The following is a 19894-nucleotide window of genomic DNA, read 5'->3' as shown; positions in this document are numbered from 1 at the left end:
CCGGCAACGTCACTTTTTTCACAATAAAAATCAGATCTTGCTCTAAGCAGATTTATCCGATTAGTCACTAAAAACATTTAAACATGAAGTGTCCCAGCTGATGTTTAGATCTAAATTAGCATCATACAGAGACAACATAATATGAAACACTCTGGGATGGATGAAATAAACGTGTGATACTAATCACCATAGTGACCAGAGACTGTGGTTACCTTAGTGATGACAGGTGCGCAGTAGTCCTGACTCCACACAGAGGAGGAGGGGCACTGGTTCCTCCTGGTGCATCGTCCATCGCACCAGCCACATTGAGTCACTCTTGATGAGAGTAAACATGATGTGCAGGTGGTCAGCTGACCACAGCCAGGGCCAATCAGAGGAATCTTAGTGATCTAGGAGGCAAACAGAATTTAGAACAAAAACCTTTCTGTCCTGTTCTTTTAAGTGAACATTCAAAAACGTCATTAATGTTGACCCACGTCAGCTTCACCATCAACTCACAAATAAATAATAATAATAGAAAAATCTCCTGAGTCATTACTTATATTTCTGACACGGTGTTCCAAGGCAGTTCTAAAACAGCTGCTTCTCTAACTTCCTGATAGCTGTTCTGCAATGCTAACTCTAGCTTGTATGTGAACTGGAATCACTTCCAGTTTCTTTGGTGTCATTTGTCTAAGCTTATGCTCTCTGTCGCTCCTTTTGTAATGTTACTGTTGAGTTAGGTTGTGGAATCCCTCATTTTGCATCTCACTCCTCACTTTGTTTCCTGTGGCCATCAGCAAGGCTCCCTCTGAAGCAGCAGAGTCCGGCAGCACTACACTAGCAGAGACGGGTCGAGAGTCCAGACGGATGTTCACATGGGGCGATGCAAAACGGGAAAACAGCACCTAGAAAATTAAGGACAATATAGCATAATCTGGAATGAGACTGAGAAAAAACACAGTGAAATAGCCCCTAAAGCCAAAAATCAAACACACAACCAGACATAAAAAAACAACCCATGAAAAGTCGCATCTCTAATGCCAGACCTTCTGACAATTACAGTACAAGCATTGTTTAACTTACCTTTTAGTTTTCAGAGTTTGTTTAAGGTTTGATTTCAACTCTATGTTGCTCCTTCACTGTCACAGAAAAAGCCAAAGGCACAGGTTTGCAGTCACCATAGTGCCCCTAATTAGCCACTCGCTGCAGCAATAACTTTTCTTTAGACTTTGGTTATTTCGTTTATAAATCTCAGGTTAGATTCCCACAAAAGTAACACTCACATCAATATTGAGCTTTCCTGAGAAACGTCATTTTTGTTGGGATTTCACTTCAAAACTTCTGAATTTTCAGGTTAAAATGTAATCTTACACAGCTTTACATAGTTCAGAGTAACACTAGATGGTTTTATTACTTTAAGATAGAGCTTTAACAATCATGTCAGTGATTGTTGGGTTACAAACTTGACCAGTTTCATTTCTGAAACCACTCTGCCGCCCTCTGCTGACCAAATACCGCACTTGATAGTTTTTCGAAGTGGGTAGGTGTTCTAGCAGGTGCTATTTACCTGCTTTAAGGCAGACTGTAATGCTAGCAGTTAACATTTTCAGTTCGCCAATCATCATTTTAGTATTAGTTGGCTCATGTTAGTGTTAGCTTGTTGTTAGCGCTAGCTAAAGCAAGCTACAGCAGGGTTGTTTATGATAGTTGTAATTCCACTTTCAACCAGTAGGGCGGAGAAGCAGGAAATTGCTCACTGTTACTTTAAACGTAATGGTGTGTATTTTTCCTGGTGATAGGGAGCAGTACAAATCTTAATCATTGCAGACAAGCGGCCCCTTTCATCTCTGTCAACAAATGAAATGTGTAAAACAACAATTTTTATGAACGGTGAAAGTTTTGCATGACCTGATTTTTATGATTATATGTTACAAAGCTGCCAGTATTTTTCATCACCTGGGCATCATTTAATTCATTTCCAACAGCATTTCAATGGATATTTCCAGAGATTAACGACACAACTACACATTGTCACTTTAAGTAAAAAAAGAGCTGGACTAATAATCCGAACTAAGATGTTCTGTCCTCATAAAAGATGGATTCTAAACTCCAAAAACAAAACCATGGATGGATTACTGCTGAAAATGTTAAAGTGACTAATTTCACCTGTTTGTTTTCTCGGTGGAGACTTAGCTGACGGATGTGGGAGCTCATGAGGCTCTACTACTGATGGGGATGCTTGTTCTGTGGGAGAAGTTTTAAAATGCTTTCATAACTTTCATGAGCCAAATTATTTTTAAAGCAGAACTGGAGCATGAGAATGTATAAATAGCACACATCCTGAAGTCTGGCTGAAATAAGTAGAACTCGTGAGGGAGTCCCAGTTACATCAGACACTTCTTTTTTTCTTCAGCCGTTTCCAAAGCATGGCACCAGATGATCCCACATCTGTTCACTCATGTTGGTTTAGCCGCTGTGGCCTTAGGTGTGTGTGTGTGAGTGGGGGGGTGGGGGGTGGGGGTGGGGGGGTGGGTGGGGGGGGGTGCAAAAGTTGACTGATGCTTTGAAAGTCTGTTTGTTTCTAATCAAAGAAGTCTGATCTGAAGATCACAAAAATAAACGAAGGAGAGCGGTCATGATCTGCGATTGGAGGGAATGTTTACAAACAGGTTTCTGTTAACGGTTATAGCAAATACCATCTTACCTGCTGTGGATAGTCCTTTGAATGATCTCAGATTAGAACTGATCACAGAGACAAGCCAACGGCTAGTTATGGTGGATTTTAAATATCTATAACCTAAAATAAAACACTGTGGGTCAGTAAACACCATTCTGTCCCTCTTCACACTGCTGGATGAGACATGTGTAGTTAGCTCTGCTGCTAGATCCTGAAGCAACTTCAGAATGCAGTAAAAATAACCACATGCCACATCTACAGCAGTCTAATTGTTTATAGTATGACATTAGCATTAAGTATTATGGGATTCTTAAGTTATTAAGTCTGCAGAAACTCATGTTGCTCTATGCCCTGCAGTGTCTAGATGTTTGCTCACCAATATGGTCAGAACTAATCTGTGTTTCTCCATACTGAGGCTGTCCAATGAGCTGTCAGAAACTGGTGAGATGTTCACTTTTACACAGAAACCAGATCAGAAAATCCCACTTTTCCACCAAGTACCAACATATCAGCGTTTGCTGTAAATGACAATATAACATCTGAATGTTTAAACATAAGTTTAAATGCTAATGTTAACATCTCAGTCCAAAGCTACATTACACCATATCTAAATATAAAGTTGGTGGTTTTTAACTAACTTGGTGAAGAGAAGTCCTGTCTAACACCTGAGCGTCCCTTTGATGGTGAGCTGGTGTGACTCTATTCAGTCACGGATCATTTATTAATGAACAAGGAGAACCGCTGATAAATGATCCATGTTTTAACAGCTTAGCATCCCATCATCTGAGATGCTGGATAGGGGACTAGACAACTAAAAGTGCGTCGGCAAAATATTTATATTAAAATGTGATAAATGTGAAAGTATTAGTTCTAAATTTGTATTTTTACCATTGTGATTTCAAGCTAAACATTTTATTTATATCTTTATACTATATCATCTGCACACACACACACACACACACACACACACACACACACACACACACACACACACACACACACACACACACACACACACACACACACACACACACACACACACCTGGAACAGCGTTTATCACCTGTAGTTGCGTGGCTGTTACAGGCTTCAGAGAAAAAAACAACGGAGCAGGATCCTCTAAAGGGGTGTGTGGTAACACCAGTTACCCAAAGCCTTTATAAATTACATACACACACCCACTCACACACACACTAATTTATTGTTTTTGCATGTCAATATCTCACTGCAAAGAGATTTATCCTTTAACAAAACAAGCACCGTGGTGTCAGGAGCCAAACGAATCCCTCACACAGCCCTGGATCAGTGTGAAGGCAATGCCGAGGTGAGAGTTGGGGTAAGTGTGTAATTCATTGCACTGGGAAAAAGTCTATATGATGCACTCAGCGATGACTGCTTTATTTTCTTATTGTGAGTTCACTGGCAACAAAAAACACTCAACACTGTAAAGATTTCAACATCAGTTGGCTGACCCACAACTTTCCCTCAGACTTCCCCTGAAAAACACATTTCGTTTCCCAGCATCGTTCCTGCCACTGCCGGAGCCTCATGATCAACATCAGCTTTGTGACCGGGAGTATAATGGGTGGCTTTCTGCCGGGGACGTGGCCACACAACAGCCATCTCTCTGGAGGTAATAGCAGTGTAAATTACAGCTTATTGTATTAAGCAGGCTGGGGGAAGTTTGGTCTATAAACACGGGCACTATGTTATTCCCACATAGATCCAACTGAAGTCAAGGAGAACACTTCCTGAACCGGTCCACTGGGGGGGAAACAACACTCATTTTTTTTCTGTGCTCCATCTCGCTCTGTCCCCTGGGACCGACCAGGAAACTGAAATGGATGAAAAGATGACAGGTCCTTTTTTTTATCAACCTAACAATGAAGTGAGCTGCAGACAAACTCCTCTCATAGATTTCTTGTTGTTTCACTGCTTTGGACTGAAGCAGCAGGTGGCTGGAGGGTCTTTAGTTCAAATGTATGCCTTGGAAATTTGTGGGGGAGAAAGTGAATGAAATACTTCAGTCACGCGTGCTAACAAGTGGACACGGCAGTCTGGGTCAAAAGCTGCATCTCAACTGGAAACACAAACACAACAACACTAGCTTCAACACTTTATGCTAATGCTTTCAAACTGGTTTCTGTGCTTCTTCAGCCTGAAACATGAGTCCACATTCAACAGTACTCTGTAGCTTTCTGATGACAGGAAACTTCACTTAACAGTTTTGTGGTTCACGTGGAAACACTAGTGGAAGGTCTCTACCTGCTTTACAGCAATAGTGGTTTACTGTGCTGAAAGGCTAGCAGTTAGCTTTTTCAGTTTGCAAACAGCCACTGGAAAGTACAAAGGAGAAATTAGCTTTTTGTTGTTGGTATCATGGCGTAGCCTGGAAGTAAAAGTAACAGAATAATGTCTTGGGAAGCAAATCAAAAAGTTAAAACCAGAGTGAACATAGCCGCGGCGCGGTTTGACGGAGGCTATAAAATCACAGAGTGATAGTGACCTGGCTTTGTTGCTGCTGGACTTGTATATAGTAAGATTTTTTGTCCAACAGTGTGGATCTTTTACTTTGTGGCTTATTTAATATCAGTTGGGTTGTGTTAAGCCAGGCAGAGACTGTGCGACCGTTTCACTTTATAGAGCCAATGTTTCCCTCGAGAATCTACAAGATCGGGGCGAGTTTTGCGCTGAGCGTCGTGTAGTATACAGGGGGTTACGAGAGGCGATAAACATCATGTGACCAGCTACCGATCAGCAGTCGTGAGCTTGCATGGATTTCTGGCATGTTTGATATTTTGTTCCTCCCTCTTGAGTGTATCACACTGTTGAAGTGGCGCTGCGAGAGGCTGCGACCCAAAAAGTAGCATAACCACTCATGGTGCATGCGCAAACGTGTCAACACGGCTCGCCAGCTATTTCCCTATTACCACACGTCATTTTTTTATTTCTACACTTTTTTTACGCACACAATGACAAGGATTGTCAGGAAAGTGTTTAAGTTAAACTGATCATAAAACGTTTTTTTTTTACTTTCTTTCATTTCAATTCAATTCAATTCAATTCAAAAATACTTTATTAATCCCAGAGGGAAATCGATTGCTGTAGTAACTCAGAATAATAATAATAATAATCAAGTCATCAAAGAGTTGTTGTATATTACAATGGCTGTTGGCAGGAAGGATCTCCAGTAGCGGTCAGTGTTGCAGTGAAACTGAAGAAGCCTCTGACTGAAGACACTCTTCCGTTGACGGACAGTCTTGTGAAGAGAATGCTCAGGGTTGTCCATCATTTTCTTGATTCTCTGGAGAATCCTTCTTTGCATTATCTCCTCCAGTGGTTCCACAGTCGTCCCCAGAACAGAACCAGCCTCTTTTATTAGGCTGTTGAGCCTTTTCAGGTCCCTGCTTCTGATGCTGCTACCCCAACAGACGATGGCTGAAGAGATTACACTCTCAACAACAGACTTGTAGAAGATCTGCAGCATCTTGCTACAGACATTGAAGGACCTAAGCGTCCTCAAGAAGTGCAGTCTGCTGTGTCCCTTCTTGTAAACGGCTTCGCTGTTCTTTCTCCAGTCCAGTCTGTTGTCCAGGTGAACTCCAAGGTATTTGTATTCCTCAACCACCTCCACTTCTTCTCCCATGATGGAAACAGTGTTTGACTCCACCCTGTTTCTTCTGAAGTATAAAATCATCTCCTTTGTTTTGTTCACGTTCAAGGTCAGATGATTGTTTCCACACCATGCCACAAAACGCTCCACCAGCTCTCTGTACTCAGCTTCCTGTCCATCTCTGATACACCCGACAACTGCAGAGTCATCTGAATATTTCTGTAGATGACAGGTCTCTGATTTGTACTGGAGGTCTGAGGTGTACAGGGTGAAAAGGAATGGTGAGAGTACAGTCCCCTGTGGTGCTCCAATGTTACTGATCGCCTGGTTTGATGTGCAGTTCTTCAGCCTCACAAACGGTGGTCTGTTTGTCAGGTAGTCTTTAATCCAGGCGATAGTTGAGGCCCCCACCTGTGTCTTCTGGAGTTTCTGGCAAAGTACATCAGGCTGGATTGTGTTAAATGCACTGGAAAAATCAAAGAACATGACCCTCACAGTGCTGCCTGCTTTGTCCAGATGACAGTGGGTTGGTTGAAGCAGCTGGATGATGGCATCTTCAACTCCAACTCCATGGCAATAAGCAAACAGCAGCAGGTCCTGATATGTTCTAGTTTGCTTATTCGGGTGGACCAACAGGATTCTCTCCAGGACCTTCATGATGTGGGATGTCAAGGCAACCGGTCTGTAGTCGTCATTGATTGATGGGCGTTTTCTTTGGAACTGGAACAAGGCAGGATGTCTTCCACAGGACTGGAACCTTCTCCTGGGCCAGGCTGAGGTTGAAGAGGTGCTGCAGAATCCCTCAGAGCTGCTCTGCACAGGCCTTCAGTACGCTGGTGCTGACACCATCTGGACCTGCAGCCTTGTTCCTGTTCAGTCTCTCCAGATGCCTCTTCCCCTGACTTCTAGAGACAGATAGGTGGGAGGGGGAGGTAAATGGAGCAGCAGCATCTCCTGACTTGGTTGGAGACAGATTTATAGAACCAGAAGAGTCCATGACTGTGTTAGAAGACAAAAGAGCTGACGTGTGCCGGTAAAATGTTGGATCAGAGGAGGATGGGATGTCTGATTTGCTGGGGACAGGCGAGGAGGATGCTGGATTTGTTCCTGAACTGAACCTATTGAAGAACTTGTTCAGTTCATTGGCTGTGTCCAGGCTGCCATCTGTGCAATCCTTCCTCTGCTTGAAGCCTGTGATCTTCTTCATCCCTGACCAGACATCTCTGATATTGTTCCTCTGTTGTTTGTTCTCCAACTTCTTCCTGTATGCCTCCTTGCTGTCTCTGATCTTGATCTTCCGTTGCTTCTGTATACTCCTCAATAATTCCCTGTCTCCCTCCTTGAAGGCTCTTTTTTCTCATTTAGCAGATTCTTCAGTTCACTGGTGATCCAGGGCTTGTTATTAGCGAAGCATCTCACTGTTCTGGTGGGTATGATGTTGTCCACACAGAAGTTTATATAGTCAGTGACACATCCAGTCATGGCATTGATGTCCTCATCATATCCTTGGCAGAGAGTCATCCAGTCTGTGGTCTCAAAACAACCCTGCAACGTCCTGTGACCATTTTCTCACAGTTCTTCTTGTCACAGGTTGCCTCTGAAAAAGTGGTTTGTATTCTGAGCAGAGAAAAACAAGACTGTGACCTGATTGTCCCAGAGGAGGTCTTGTTTTGGACATGTATGCATTCTTTACATTTGCATAACACAAATCCAATGTCTTGCTTTCTCTAGTGGAGCAGCTGACAAACTGTTGAAATGTTGGAAGTGTAGCAGAGAGCGAGGCATGATTAAAATCACCAGATATAGCCACAAATGTCTTGGGGTGCTGGGTTTGTAGCTTAGTGACAACGGAACTGACGGCATCACGTGCATTTTCAGCAATGGCTGAAGGTGGAATATGAACGGTTGCCAAGACAACACTGGTGAACTCTCTTGGCAAATAATATGGGCGACAACTTACTGCCAATAGTTCAACATCTGGGCTGGAGAGAAGACATTTCACTGAAACATGACCTGGATGGCACCATCTGTTGTTGACAAGCACTGCCACTCCACCTCCTTTTCTTTTCCCGCTCCTCTTCAGATCTCCATCTGCTCGTACAGTCAGGAATCCTGGCAGAGAGACGCTGGAATCGGGGATATGGTCCTGCAACCACGTCTCAGTGAAACACATAACACTGCACTGCTGAAACTCTGGCTGAGTCCTTGAAAGGGCTTGGAGTTCCTCCATCTTGTAGGCCAGTGATCTCACATTGCCCATTATGATCGATGGAAGAGATGGTTTGAATTTCCTCTTTATCTGTCTCCGTTTTGCTCCCACTCTGCACCCACGCTTCTTGCGTTTTAGCTCATTTGGGATTTGTGGCTTCAGTTGAGGTATTATTTCAGCCTTTCCAATGCTAATCAGCTGCTCCCGATTGTAAACCTGCTTGTTGCCATGGTTACTCAGCATAACAAATGCTCAAAAAGTGAAAAAGTGAAAAAATAGCAGTAAAAATTCTCTAAGCTTCACAGCACCAGAAACAGAAAAGTAAAATGTCCAAAAACAAAAAAGTTTTTCTTGAGTAACTAGAAGAAAAATGTCCCAAAAAAGGCAAAACTTACATATAGCCAACAGAGCTACTCCAACATGCAGCCACCTAGAGCAGCGTAGTTCCGAAATTTTTTCCTCATCCAACCCCTACAAATCCATGCGTTCTCCTCCTAATGCACTCCCGAAGGACAACATACATATATACACCCCCCAAAAAAAAATAAAAATTCTGGCATGTTGTGTAAAAACTGCCATTTTTAGCACATTTTTAGGTCCGACGTGTTGCTACCAGATGTACAGTGTGAGCACATGACTCGTAAGATTTGCTCTGCGGGGAAGTTGTAAAGTTTGAGCTGAAGCTGCAGCGTGCTTTAGCTAGCGCTGCTTTAGCTAGCGCTAAAGCAGGCTGCAGCACGATTGCTTTTGACAGTTGTAGTTCTGCTTTTAACCACTAGGAGGGAGAAGCGGGAAATGTAAGTGTTGCTTTACTTATGCCTCAGTTTGTCCAGTTTTTCCTTACTTCGTAATTCACTGGCCACAGTTGACTTCCATTTCTTGCCCTTTCAGACTCACGGAAACTACATTGAGAAGTTTACCAGATGGGTTCCAGATGCCAGAGATGAATCTGTAACTGTTTTAAGAAGAAATTGGTTGCACAATGTTTTAAACGTGTACAAGCCCATCAACAGAGCAGGTTTATAAACTCGTAGAAGGAAATAACTTATTCAATAGCAAAATTATAACAATTTTGTCCCAGTCTGGATTACTCTCTCTGAGTCTAAATGTTGCTAGAATTTGAATGATTTGTTGGCACTTGAGCCTGAAAGTCTCTTAGCAGCCATCTTTAACAGAAGGTACCCCCCCCCCCCAAATCAACTGGTTGTAATTTAAAGAAGATTTTGTAAGATTTAGCTAACGCACACGCACGCACACACACACACACACACACACACACACACACACACACACACACACACACAACATTATGACCAATCCTTTGTCTATTAATGTTGGGTGGTAAAAAAAAAAATTTTATTTCAGAAGTTTTTGTTCAATTTCTACTGAGATTTTATGAGGCTCAGGCAGCTGGCCAGGCCACACTGATATGAGTGGAGTGGTGGCTGATGGTGCAGAAACACACAGCAACAGCTGCACAGGACCCTCAGTGAGCAGAATATTCCATGTGAGAGGACATGTCAGCGAAGACCACCGTTCACTATTGACACGCTGTTCAGCCTGTAAGCCCCTTCAGGCCCGCTGGCGGCTCCTTGCCTTTCTCTGCAGCTGTCAGTACCCCCCCCCCCCCCCATGTCTCTCTTACTGATTTTTTTCATGGATATCTTTTAATTCTTGTGTTTCAAAAACACGTGGGATTATTCGGCTTTTACTTTATGTGGTCATTCCTTTAGCCATAGTGTTGCACTGATGCATAAAGTCAAAGCGACTGACTGCACTTGCCTCTGCAGCTGCAGCGTTGGCTGGAGGAGATGATTAAACCAAAGCTGCAGAGGAAATGGCAGAGTTGCTCAGCAAGTCGTTTTTAAGATCACACAGAAGCAGCACACTTACATGGTTACTAATTATCAGGAATCAGGTGTTTAAATGAATACCATTTAAAATTGAAGTTGTGTTAATAAGTAAAATTCAACTCTCACTTCTGATTATCGTTGGAATGAGCAGTAAAACGTATCAAGGCTGAACCAATGGGGCTCATCACACCTTATAAAAACATACATTAGTGTTTTTGACAGCCATGTTTTCGGGTTCCAACTACACCATGATAAGGGTGGTGGAATCCACACCTCACTGGTGCTATAAAAGGAGCCGTGTTTGCACAGATGGCAGAGATGAACGTGCACCTTTCTAGAGTCTTACTGAGCACAGTACAACAAAAGCAAACTGGGCAAACAGAAAAGATGCTGGGTCATAGATTTCCCAACCTGTTTCCTGCAGAGACATGTGTAACGGACTGCGTTGTGTCTCTGAACGACAGAACTTTCCCTCAACAACAACAGAGGGAGAAACGGCTTCTGTTTACAACTCTGGTAACGAGTTCAGAGAATGACAAGAAATGGTTTTCACAAAGTTTGCTATCAAATTTTTTTGACCCAACATGTTGACTTTTGTTCCTGATCCACTGGCTTTATCCTTCTGGCCCAGTGCTTCATGAAGCCGAAACTGTTGTTGGACGGTTGGAGGAGTTCCTCTAGGAGGATGTTTAGGTACCATTCTTTTTTCATGACTGTTCTGAGTGAGTCCTCTCCTTTGGCTGAGAAACACCTCCAAAAACATGAATAGTCTCTGATGGGAGCTCTCACCTGTTCTTCTCTTGATGATCATTTCCCCCCAAACTCCAAACAACCAGAAAAGAGATTCATAAGAGAACATGTCTTTCTTCTGGTTCTCAGCAGTCCTGTCTCAGACCCTTGATGTCCCCTGACGTTTTTGTATATTACTGGCTTCTCTGCTGCCCTTCTTGACACAAGTTCTCTCCTCATCATGGAGCAGATGAACTCACATCTTCACTATTGGAGCCCAGATCCCACACGTGACCTCTAACACTTCCTTCACAGAGGTAATGGGTTTTCTAGGACAAGTAAACTTTTTTTATGGGAAAGAGGGGTTTTGAATTTAATTGTAATTCATCTGATCACTCTTCATACATTCTGGCATTCATACAAACTGTCAATAAAAAACAGCAAACACTGTGCCACATGATGTTTGTTTCTCTCAAAACCTATGGCCATAGATGCAAACAAACAGCATTTATTCACACAATTCAAGAGGCCAGTCTCTATGTCCTTACCTGTATGTGGAATCCATCTGCTGTTCCAAGGTATGCCACGGTGCGACCATGGACTGGAACCACAGTAATGGACGTCACCAAGGTGTTGGCCAAGTCCCTGTGCCAGTACTCTAACCTCTGGACAAACTGGGTCACCTGCAGACGGTACATGCCCTCTTTCCCCACCTGAATTCCTTCGTGAAGATCGCAGTCGTCTGAGGAACTCTGCAAAGAAAACACAGAGAAAGTTCCCAGTAAGAGAACACTTTCTGTTGTGGTTGCAAACCTGACAGAGAGATGGCTGCAGATTCAGCACACTTACGTTCACAACTAATAGACATGTTCTGGAGAGTGTATTAAAAATAACTCATCAAGAATAGAGCAAAGAATGGGACTCGGACTGGATTTCTTTGTTTGAATGGACCGTCCTAAAAATGACTTGCTATATAGTCATGTTGAACAATCTTCTTTCACATGTAATGGGGGAGGGTTAAGTGCCTAACCTGCTAAGCCCCCCGCTCCCAGCTGCTCTTTCATCAGGCAGACCTCGTAATGGAGGTCCCAACATCATCGTACCTTCAGGGCAAGAGAGTGCTTTGTTGGGTGGTGGCGTTCAGGACTGGGAAACAGTGAGATAACTTTCATGTTTTAAACCACCCTCTTCCCCTTCAACTGGTAAGTTCCTCACCCCCTCCCCATCTCTGAGCATCTGCTTCCTCACATACATTAAAAACCTAAATCTCTCTCTGCAGCCCTCCTCTTTGGTCTCCACATGCTACTGGCTTGTGCAGATTGTTGTGTCTGTAGCCTCTGAAGCATACAGTGAAAGCACACACTGTGGCCAGAGTTGAACCCAGCTCTTTTCTCTTTATCAATACTCCCTTTCCTCCCAACCGCCCTACCCCTTCCCTTACTGCCCAGCCCTGCTCTCACCGCTTCAGCCCTTTATGTGTTTAGTCATGGTCTTCTGTCCTAGCCTCAGGTTTCATTAATTATTAATGACCCAGAGGGTTGTAGGCCTCTAGTGTCTCTTTAGGTCCTTGACCTGGCTGCTTGACCAGGCTTGAACTTTCTGTTGTTTTATCAGCTCCAGTGAACGATGACCTCTTCACTGGAGCCGGGAGGAGCTCAGGTTGAACCATTGCAATGATTTATTCAAAATGTGCTGTTATTGTGGCTTAAAAAAACCTAACCATACTACCAAACAACTGCCCGGGTCATAAAACCATTATTTGAGGTTTGTGTGAACCTTGGCGGTGGCTTGTTTAGGGAGGCTTTGAAGATGAGAACAATGGTGATGCAATAAATCAGGAAAGTTTTTTTTTCTTTTCCTGGTGACTTCACTTAGTTACAAACAAATAGAACTTTTAGAAGTTCTGAAACTGGCAGGTGCACCACCGTTGGTTAAATCGAAAATATTCAACAGTTGCATTTTGAGAAACGATTGGCAAACTCAGATTCAGGGAAAATGTGAAGGAAACTGAAAGCTGCCAGAATGTTTGGTGCCAGATGCACAGCTGGGCAGTGGTGAGGCCAGATGATTTGCATTGAATTTCTCTGTTAAGGAGAGAGAGAACTGTTCAAACTGGGCAAGAAAAGACAGACTGACTGAAACTTATTAAGAATTGGACGACGAAATGGACACGTAGAAAAGCAGAGATATTCAGGGAAATAGAAAAAGAGACGTTTCCTCTGGAGCAGCAGGTTCACTGAGAAACCCTTTTTTACCATTTTAGAAAATGATCAGTCACTCTGAGTCTGCCATGCAGGCTTTATGCTGATTTAACCACCAATAACACGTTTCGGACCAAAAACAACTATTGGCCCATCTGACTGTCGATCTCACCGAACCGCCGCACTGCCCTGGATCCTCACACACTCACGTATTTAGCACCAGAACACCACTGGTGTGAGAGATTCTCCGCTCAATAACATCAGAGAAGGAGAACCAGCCGGCTGCTACCACTTCAACTTCAGGAGAAACTACCAAAGTCCCAAAAATAAAAACACCATTTGAAGTCACGGACAACAGAAGATGTTTAGACCTAGAAAACGGCGACTGGTGTTTAGCACCATCTCGCTTCCTCTGGCAATGCGGGTTTCTAGTTCAAGATGGATGTAGATCCAGGGAATATACTCAAGGGGAGGGAAGGGTGGTCAGTGACTGAATTTGCATTCAAAACCTAGCTTGTTTGCAAGTTTGCTAAAACAGCTTTAAACAGAAAGGTCGTTGGTGCAACCTGCACATGCAACCCATTTTAGTGTCTATTTTTCCAGAAAATTCTGTTTAAAACACGATACAACATGACACCTGTTTGCACTTTTCAAGCAGAGCAGCCATGCTGGGCCCAAATGAAATCTGTGGGAATAAGCTAGGACTCTTTGGACTTGTCTAAAAGTGCACCACACAGAGATGTCATCTGAGCAAGGATTATACCACGCTGATCAAAAAACAAGCTCCAGGCCGATTATTTTCAGAGCAAACAAACAGGACTTTGGTGTGTTTGTTGAAGCAGAGCGGCCTGATGGGATGACAAACTGGAAGAGGGTCCAGGAGGCATTCCTGTGTCTCAGCTGAGGTATATTCCCAAGGATCAAGGGCAGTGGAATAGCTGTTTTCGTACGCTTTGTTTGAAGCTCGGCTGCTGCTCTCCTTGGCCGATTTTTGGCATGAAGACAGAACTTTAGAGTGTCACACCTCAATGTAAAACAAACACAAGCTCCAGGGAAGGGAAGTCTGATTAAATGTTTGTCAAAGATCTAAAACTAGTAGACGGGTTAACTCATCTGACCATGGAGAGGAGGTTTGTAGTTGGTGAAAACAGAAACAACCGCGGCTGATTTTACTGGAGTATCTTCAAAAAGAAAAGCCTACCATCAGAAAAGGGCTGACACGGAACCTGCCCACCTGTCAGAGACAAACGGGTTTCTGTTTCACTTCTGACACAGGACATGTTTTCACCTCCAGATTCACAACAAGCAAAGCCACGGGCTGTCAGTAGTCACTTGTTTTAGGCCTTATCTACATTATCATCTTGATTATGGTTTTTAAGCAACATTTTCACTTGTTTTCCTTCATCTTTTGGAAGATTAATGGCATTAGCAAGTGCTCCCGATGTTTTACATCTTTCAGGCCGTTTTGTAAACCTGTCTTTCAGCAGTAGAACAGGCACCGAGGGGCACATTTGTGAGTTACTGTACTCTTCTTGCCCCATACTTAACCAGCAGCTATTGTCCCCAAAACAACAGCGATGCGATAGGGTTTCAATTTTGTGGAGCTCCAAAAGCCAAGGGCGATGTTTGGGAGAGTCACGGGGGAGGTGAAAGGGGATCCTCGTAGCTTAATGTCATTTTCCTGCTCTCACTGTGGCCCCTGGGACCTCTATGAATAAACACACCGATGCTTGGGTTGTAAACTTGGAAGGGGTTACCAGCAAAAGTGCTTTTGAATACACACACTCTCTAGAAAAATGTGGAATAATTCACACCATTCTGCAGAGGCTTTGACCTCCGTTAGCTAACCTGGAAACAAACCCAGACAGTCTGGTTCAGATTCATTCAGCTGGCTGGCTCTCTGGAATAACTGACCCCTGACCTGTGGACTGGTTGTGCATTGTTGCACTGCAGGCAGCAGCGAGGTTTGGTTGTCTTTGGAGTGTGTGGAAATGCATATTTTAGAGAATGTGAGCAGCAAAAGAATGTGAATGCACGTGTGTGTGTGTGTGTGTGTGTGTGTGTGTGCGCGTGCATGCTGGAGAATGGAGCTGCTATTGTGTTGGTGGGACACTTGTTACAGCTCTACACCTGGACTCAGGGTGCACGGCATTGTGAAACCTGACTCTGCATTTGTAATGACCATAATGTTTCTGTGTGTGTGTGTGTGTGTGTGTGTGTGTGTGTGTGTGTGTGTGTGTGTGTGTGTGTGTGTGCGTGCGTGTGTGTGTGGAAGGACCCACAGGTGGCTGACAGCCACAAGCACATGCTATCGTGTGTTTGCATGTGTGTTGTTGCGGAGCGTCAAGGTATTAGGGACAATGAAGCAAGTGAGAAATGCCAACAGCGAGGCGAGGGCAGAGTCTGGCGCTCGGTGCAGCTGGCATGGCCCTCGGGTTGCCCCCAGGATGCCAGAAGGGACTATCGTGGCAGCTCTGGCTCTGAGCAGGAAATATTCTCACACATAAACAGGTCAGACAGATGACAGGGACAATTATAGGTAACACATCCAGACAGATTCTGTACCTTTAATGATTAAATGTAAAAACTTTTCAAGCATATTGCTGTCAAAACTCTAAAAATAAATACTGCAAGCTTAAAGATCCTCATACAGTTTAGCACTAATATACGTGTAGGAGTTAGGGAGATAGGAACTTTAGGTTTTCATGAGCTGTATGCCAAAATCATCAATATTAGAAACAATAAAAGGCTTGAACTACTTCAGTTGTCAGTAATGAATCTAATATATATGAAAGTCTAATGTTTATCAGTACATTACAGACAATAATGAACTTTATCACAATATGCTAATTTTGAGAAGGACCTGTATATATATATATATATATATATATATATATATATATATATATATATATATATATATATATATATATAAATAAAGTGGTTTTCTCATGTTTGTCTAAAAGCCTCTGCCAATAAAATATTTCGGTTCAGAAGCAACCATTGGACCATTCGGTCCCCCATTCATAACACACTCACATATTTAGCAGCAGAACAGCACTGGAGTGAGAGGTTCTTCACTCAGTAATATGAATGAATAAATGAATGCCTTTTTATTGTCACTATATGAGATTAAAAGCAGCTCCTCCAGTGCAGTCAAACACAAACAGTAAAAACAATAAATGACCAAATGGTGCAAAGTTGTGCTACATGCATATTGGATACTGCACAGACGGCTAAGCAGAAGGTAAACCTGAATGAAGTAGGGTAGTGTCAGTGTGATATCAGAGGGGGAGAAACAGCCAGCTGCTGCCACTTAAACTTTAGGATAAACTAGCAGAGTCCCAAAATGAAAAACACCATCTGAAGTCACGGGCAACAGAAGAAGTTTGGACCTAGATACCCGAGACGAGAGACCGTTTAGCGTTTAAAACCTAGCTTGTTCGCTATAGCAGCTTTAAGTGTTTATGTTAATGTTTCGTCTCACTGGTAGAGACAAAAGCTCTGGAGGACACAAGAGAATATCTGAATATAAAACTGGCCACAAAGACAAAATGACGTTACAGCTAAGCTGCTTTCTGTTCTTTTCTGTCTTCAGAGTTGAAACCAAGTCAACAGAAACCATATTTCTGGAGCATTTCTGCAGATGAAGGATTTAAAGCTGCACAGATATTAACTTTACACACAAAGGCATGTTTATTCATGCTCACAACAGGTCATTTGAGTTTTACAGTCCCAGCCTGTTCCCTAAAGGGTTTAGGATGAGATGAAAGTCTTTCCAAGAAGGAAAAATAAAGAGAAACAAATGTTTTTGATGTTTTTCCATACATTTCTATCAAACCGCTTCCTGCTGGAGACTGACTAAAACACACATTCTCACATGCCACAGGAAGAAGGGTATTCTCTTGTTCAGCCCAAACCTGGAAATAAAATCTCATTGTGTGATGAAAATAGTCCCTATGTGCCCCTCCTCCAGCCCGCCCGTTGGTGTAACATTTCCACTCATCTTTCATTTCTTCTATCGTATTTACCACCTTCCTGTCTTGTTGGTTTCCTTTTAGCTCCCTTCACACAAAGAACATTTTTAATGGTTTAATGCTCGTGCATCTTCTTCCGTCAAATACATCTGAGTGCAAAAGTGATGACTTTTCACCTCGGCCTGACACGGCTGCTATTATCAGCACGAATCCAAGTTTTCCTCCTCCTCATCTCAGGGACGGAGGATTTATGGGATTCAAAACAAGGAGAAGCATGGTGGAGTTTAGTGATGGAGGCCAAAGACACCAAAGCAGCTCTTTGATTTCACGGAGCACATTCTTCTGCGGAGTTCTGCCGGGCGCCTTACAAATACAGCACTCGGTCAGACTGACACAACAGACTGAGTTATAATCTGAAGATCAAAGCAGATTAGCTGGGTCGACTCCTTAATTCATTCTTGCAAATTGCAAAGTGGATATGTGAAGGACAGAGAGAACCTTTTAAGAGGATCCTTTCTGGCCGATTTCAGACGCATTAATGTAGCAGATCTGTTTTTATTGTCCTCAGTAGCACCTATCCAAGGTGTTTCATAAAAACCCTGACATGTGAGATCCATTACATCACCCAAACCTTCTGTTTTACACATGAGACACACAGTAAAACACTCCTGCTGGACTCATTCTTTCTAACATTTATCTGTTTAAAAGATGAAGTCAAGTTGGTGTGTGTGTGTGTGTGTGTGTGTGTGTGTGTGTTTGTAATGTTTCTGATATTTCATTTAAAAAACCAGCAACAGAATTAGTTATTTGTCTAATTCAGAATTTTTTCAAGCTGTATAAACCAAGCTGATGTCAGGACGTGCTACTCTGACTGGGGACATCCTCCAGGATACAGCAGCCCCGTCTCCAAGCCAACCTTCCGAGGTTGCATCAATCTGTGATATGACAGCTGAGGGAGTCCATCAGGCAGCTGCTGCTCTAATGTGATCCTAATTAAAGACACACAAATATAAAGGTGATATAATGTCTCACCTGCTTGGAGGAGCCCTCTCTGTACACCATCTATACACACCATCTATACACACCGTCAACCACACACACACAGCCATGTGTGAGGCTGCTGGGAGTTCTAACAGGAATTAACCTGCTGACCTGCAAACATCATTAGATGATATTAGCTGAATTAATATCAGACAGAGAAATTATAATTCCTGCTGCCTAATAAAAAAGCAATTACCACGCACACGCGTATACACTCACACGCATGCACACACATGCATGCACACACGCACGCACGCACACACACATACGCACGCACACGCACACGCATGCACACACACACGCACGCACACACACACACGCACGCACACACACACGCACGCACGCACACACACACACACATACGCACGCACGCACACACACACACACACACACACACACACACACACACACACACACACACACACACACACACACACACACACACACACACACACACACACATCTACATATGTAACTTTATTAGCATTGAAGTGACCCTTTTCCATTGATTTGCTAGTTAAAGGGCAGATCTGTACAAAACAGCTTCACAGAAAAAGTCAAGATGATTTATTGGTTTTTATTCTAAGACCTACATCCATTTGTATAAGCACAGAACATCCAAAACAACACGTACAGCTGTTCAGATTATTGTATTTTCCCCTTTAAATTCCTCCTTTTAAGCAGTCTGGAATGATCAGATCCATCCACTGGAGCACACACTTGGCAGCATCTTCACAGGGAGCAGCATTGGTCAAACACACTCCACAGGACTTCTCTCTATCATTTAAAGCCCACAGAATTCAGCAGTGTGTGTGTGTGTGTGTGTGTGTGTGTGTGCTTCTTTTTTATCTTTACATTTGAGAAGCAAAGCAGTGAAATGTAGAAGAAGAAGAAGAAGAAGAAAATATCATTTCTATAGCACCTCTCAAGATAAAAATCACGAGGTGCTTCACAAAAACAAAAAATGTAAAAATATAAAAAAGCATTTAGAAAATGTTTAAAAATATATTTAAAATGAGCAAAAATAGACAATTGTGATTAAAAAATGTTAAGAAAGAGAGAGTGAACAGGAAAGAGGGAAATCAGTGGATCCTGAGGAAGGTGGAATAGGTGGGGAGAGCAGAATAAAGAGAGAGTGGTGAAGAAGGTCATACAAAAGCCAGCTTGAACAAGTGAGTCTTCAGCTGCTTTTTAAAGGAGACCACTGAGTCCACTGATCTCAGGCTCAGGAGGAGAGAGTTCCAGAGTCTGGGGGCCACAGCAGCAAATGATCTGTCACCTTTGGTCTTTAGCCTGGTGTTGCACAACCAGTAGGCTTTGGTCACTGGACCTCAGGGACCTGCTGGGGGTGTAGGGACTAAGAAGATCACCAATGTAAGATGGTGCTTGTCCATGTAAGGCCCTATAGACCAGAACCAGGATCTTGAAATGAACCCTGAAGTTGACTGGCAGCCAGTGAAGCTGGAGGAGAAGCGGGGTGATGTGGGTGTGTTTGGAGGACTTGGTCAGAAGCCGAGCACAGGCGTTCTGAACCACCTGTAGACGGTTCATGGAGGTTCTGCTCAGACACGTGAAAAGAGAGTTACAGTAGTCTAAGCGTGAGGAGATGAAGGT

The 19894-nt window shown here is 43.2% G+C and overlaps 1 protein-coding gene across 1 annotated transcript in view; it reads right to left on the bottom strand.

The window, feature by feature from the left end:
* met (MET proto-oncogene, receptor tyrosine kinase) overlaps positions 1 to 19894 on the bottom strand; it is a 106194-nt gene that overhangs the window by 54543 nt on the left and 31757 nt on the right. Inside the window, exons 3-5 of the mRNA XM_054732750.2 lie at positions 11610 to 11813; positions 759 to 887; positions 213 to 389 (exon numbers count right to left, since the gene is read on the bottom strand). Of these exons, the coding sequence (XP_054588725.1) occupies positions 213 to 389; positions 759 to 887; positions 11610 to 11813 (510 nt within the window). The remainder of the gene's footprint in view (positions 1 to 212; positions 390 to 758; positions 888 to 11609; positions 11814 to 19894) is intronic.

Source organism: Nothobranchius furzeri, chromosome 4, assembly GCF_043380555.1.
Source record: "Nothobranchius furzeri strain GRZ-AD chromosome 4, NfurGRZ-RIMD1, whole genome shotgun sequence".
Classification (NCBI taxonomy): Eukaryota; Metazoa; Chordata; class Actinopteri; order Cyprinodontiformes; family Nothobranchiidae; genus Nothobranchius; species Nothobranchius furzeri.
Note: the sequence above shows the minus strand (reverse complement) of the source record. Positions and strands in the feature narration are given on the sequence as shown.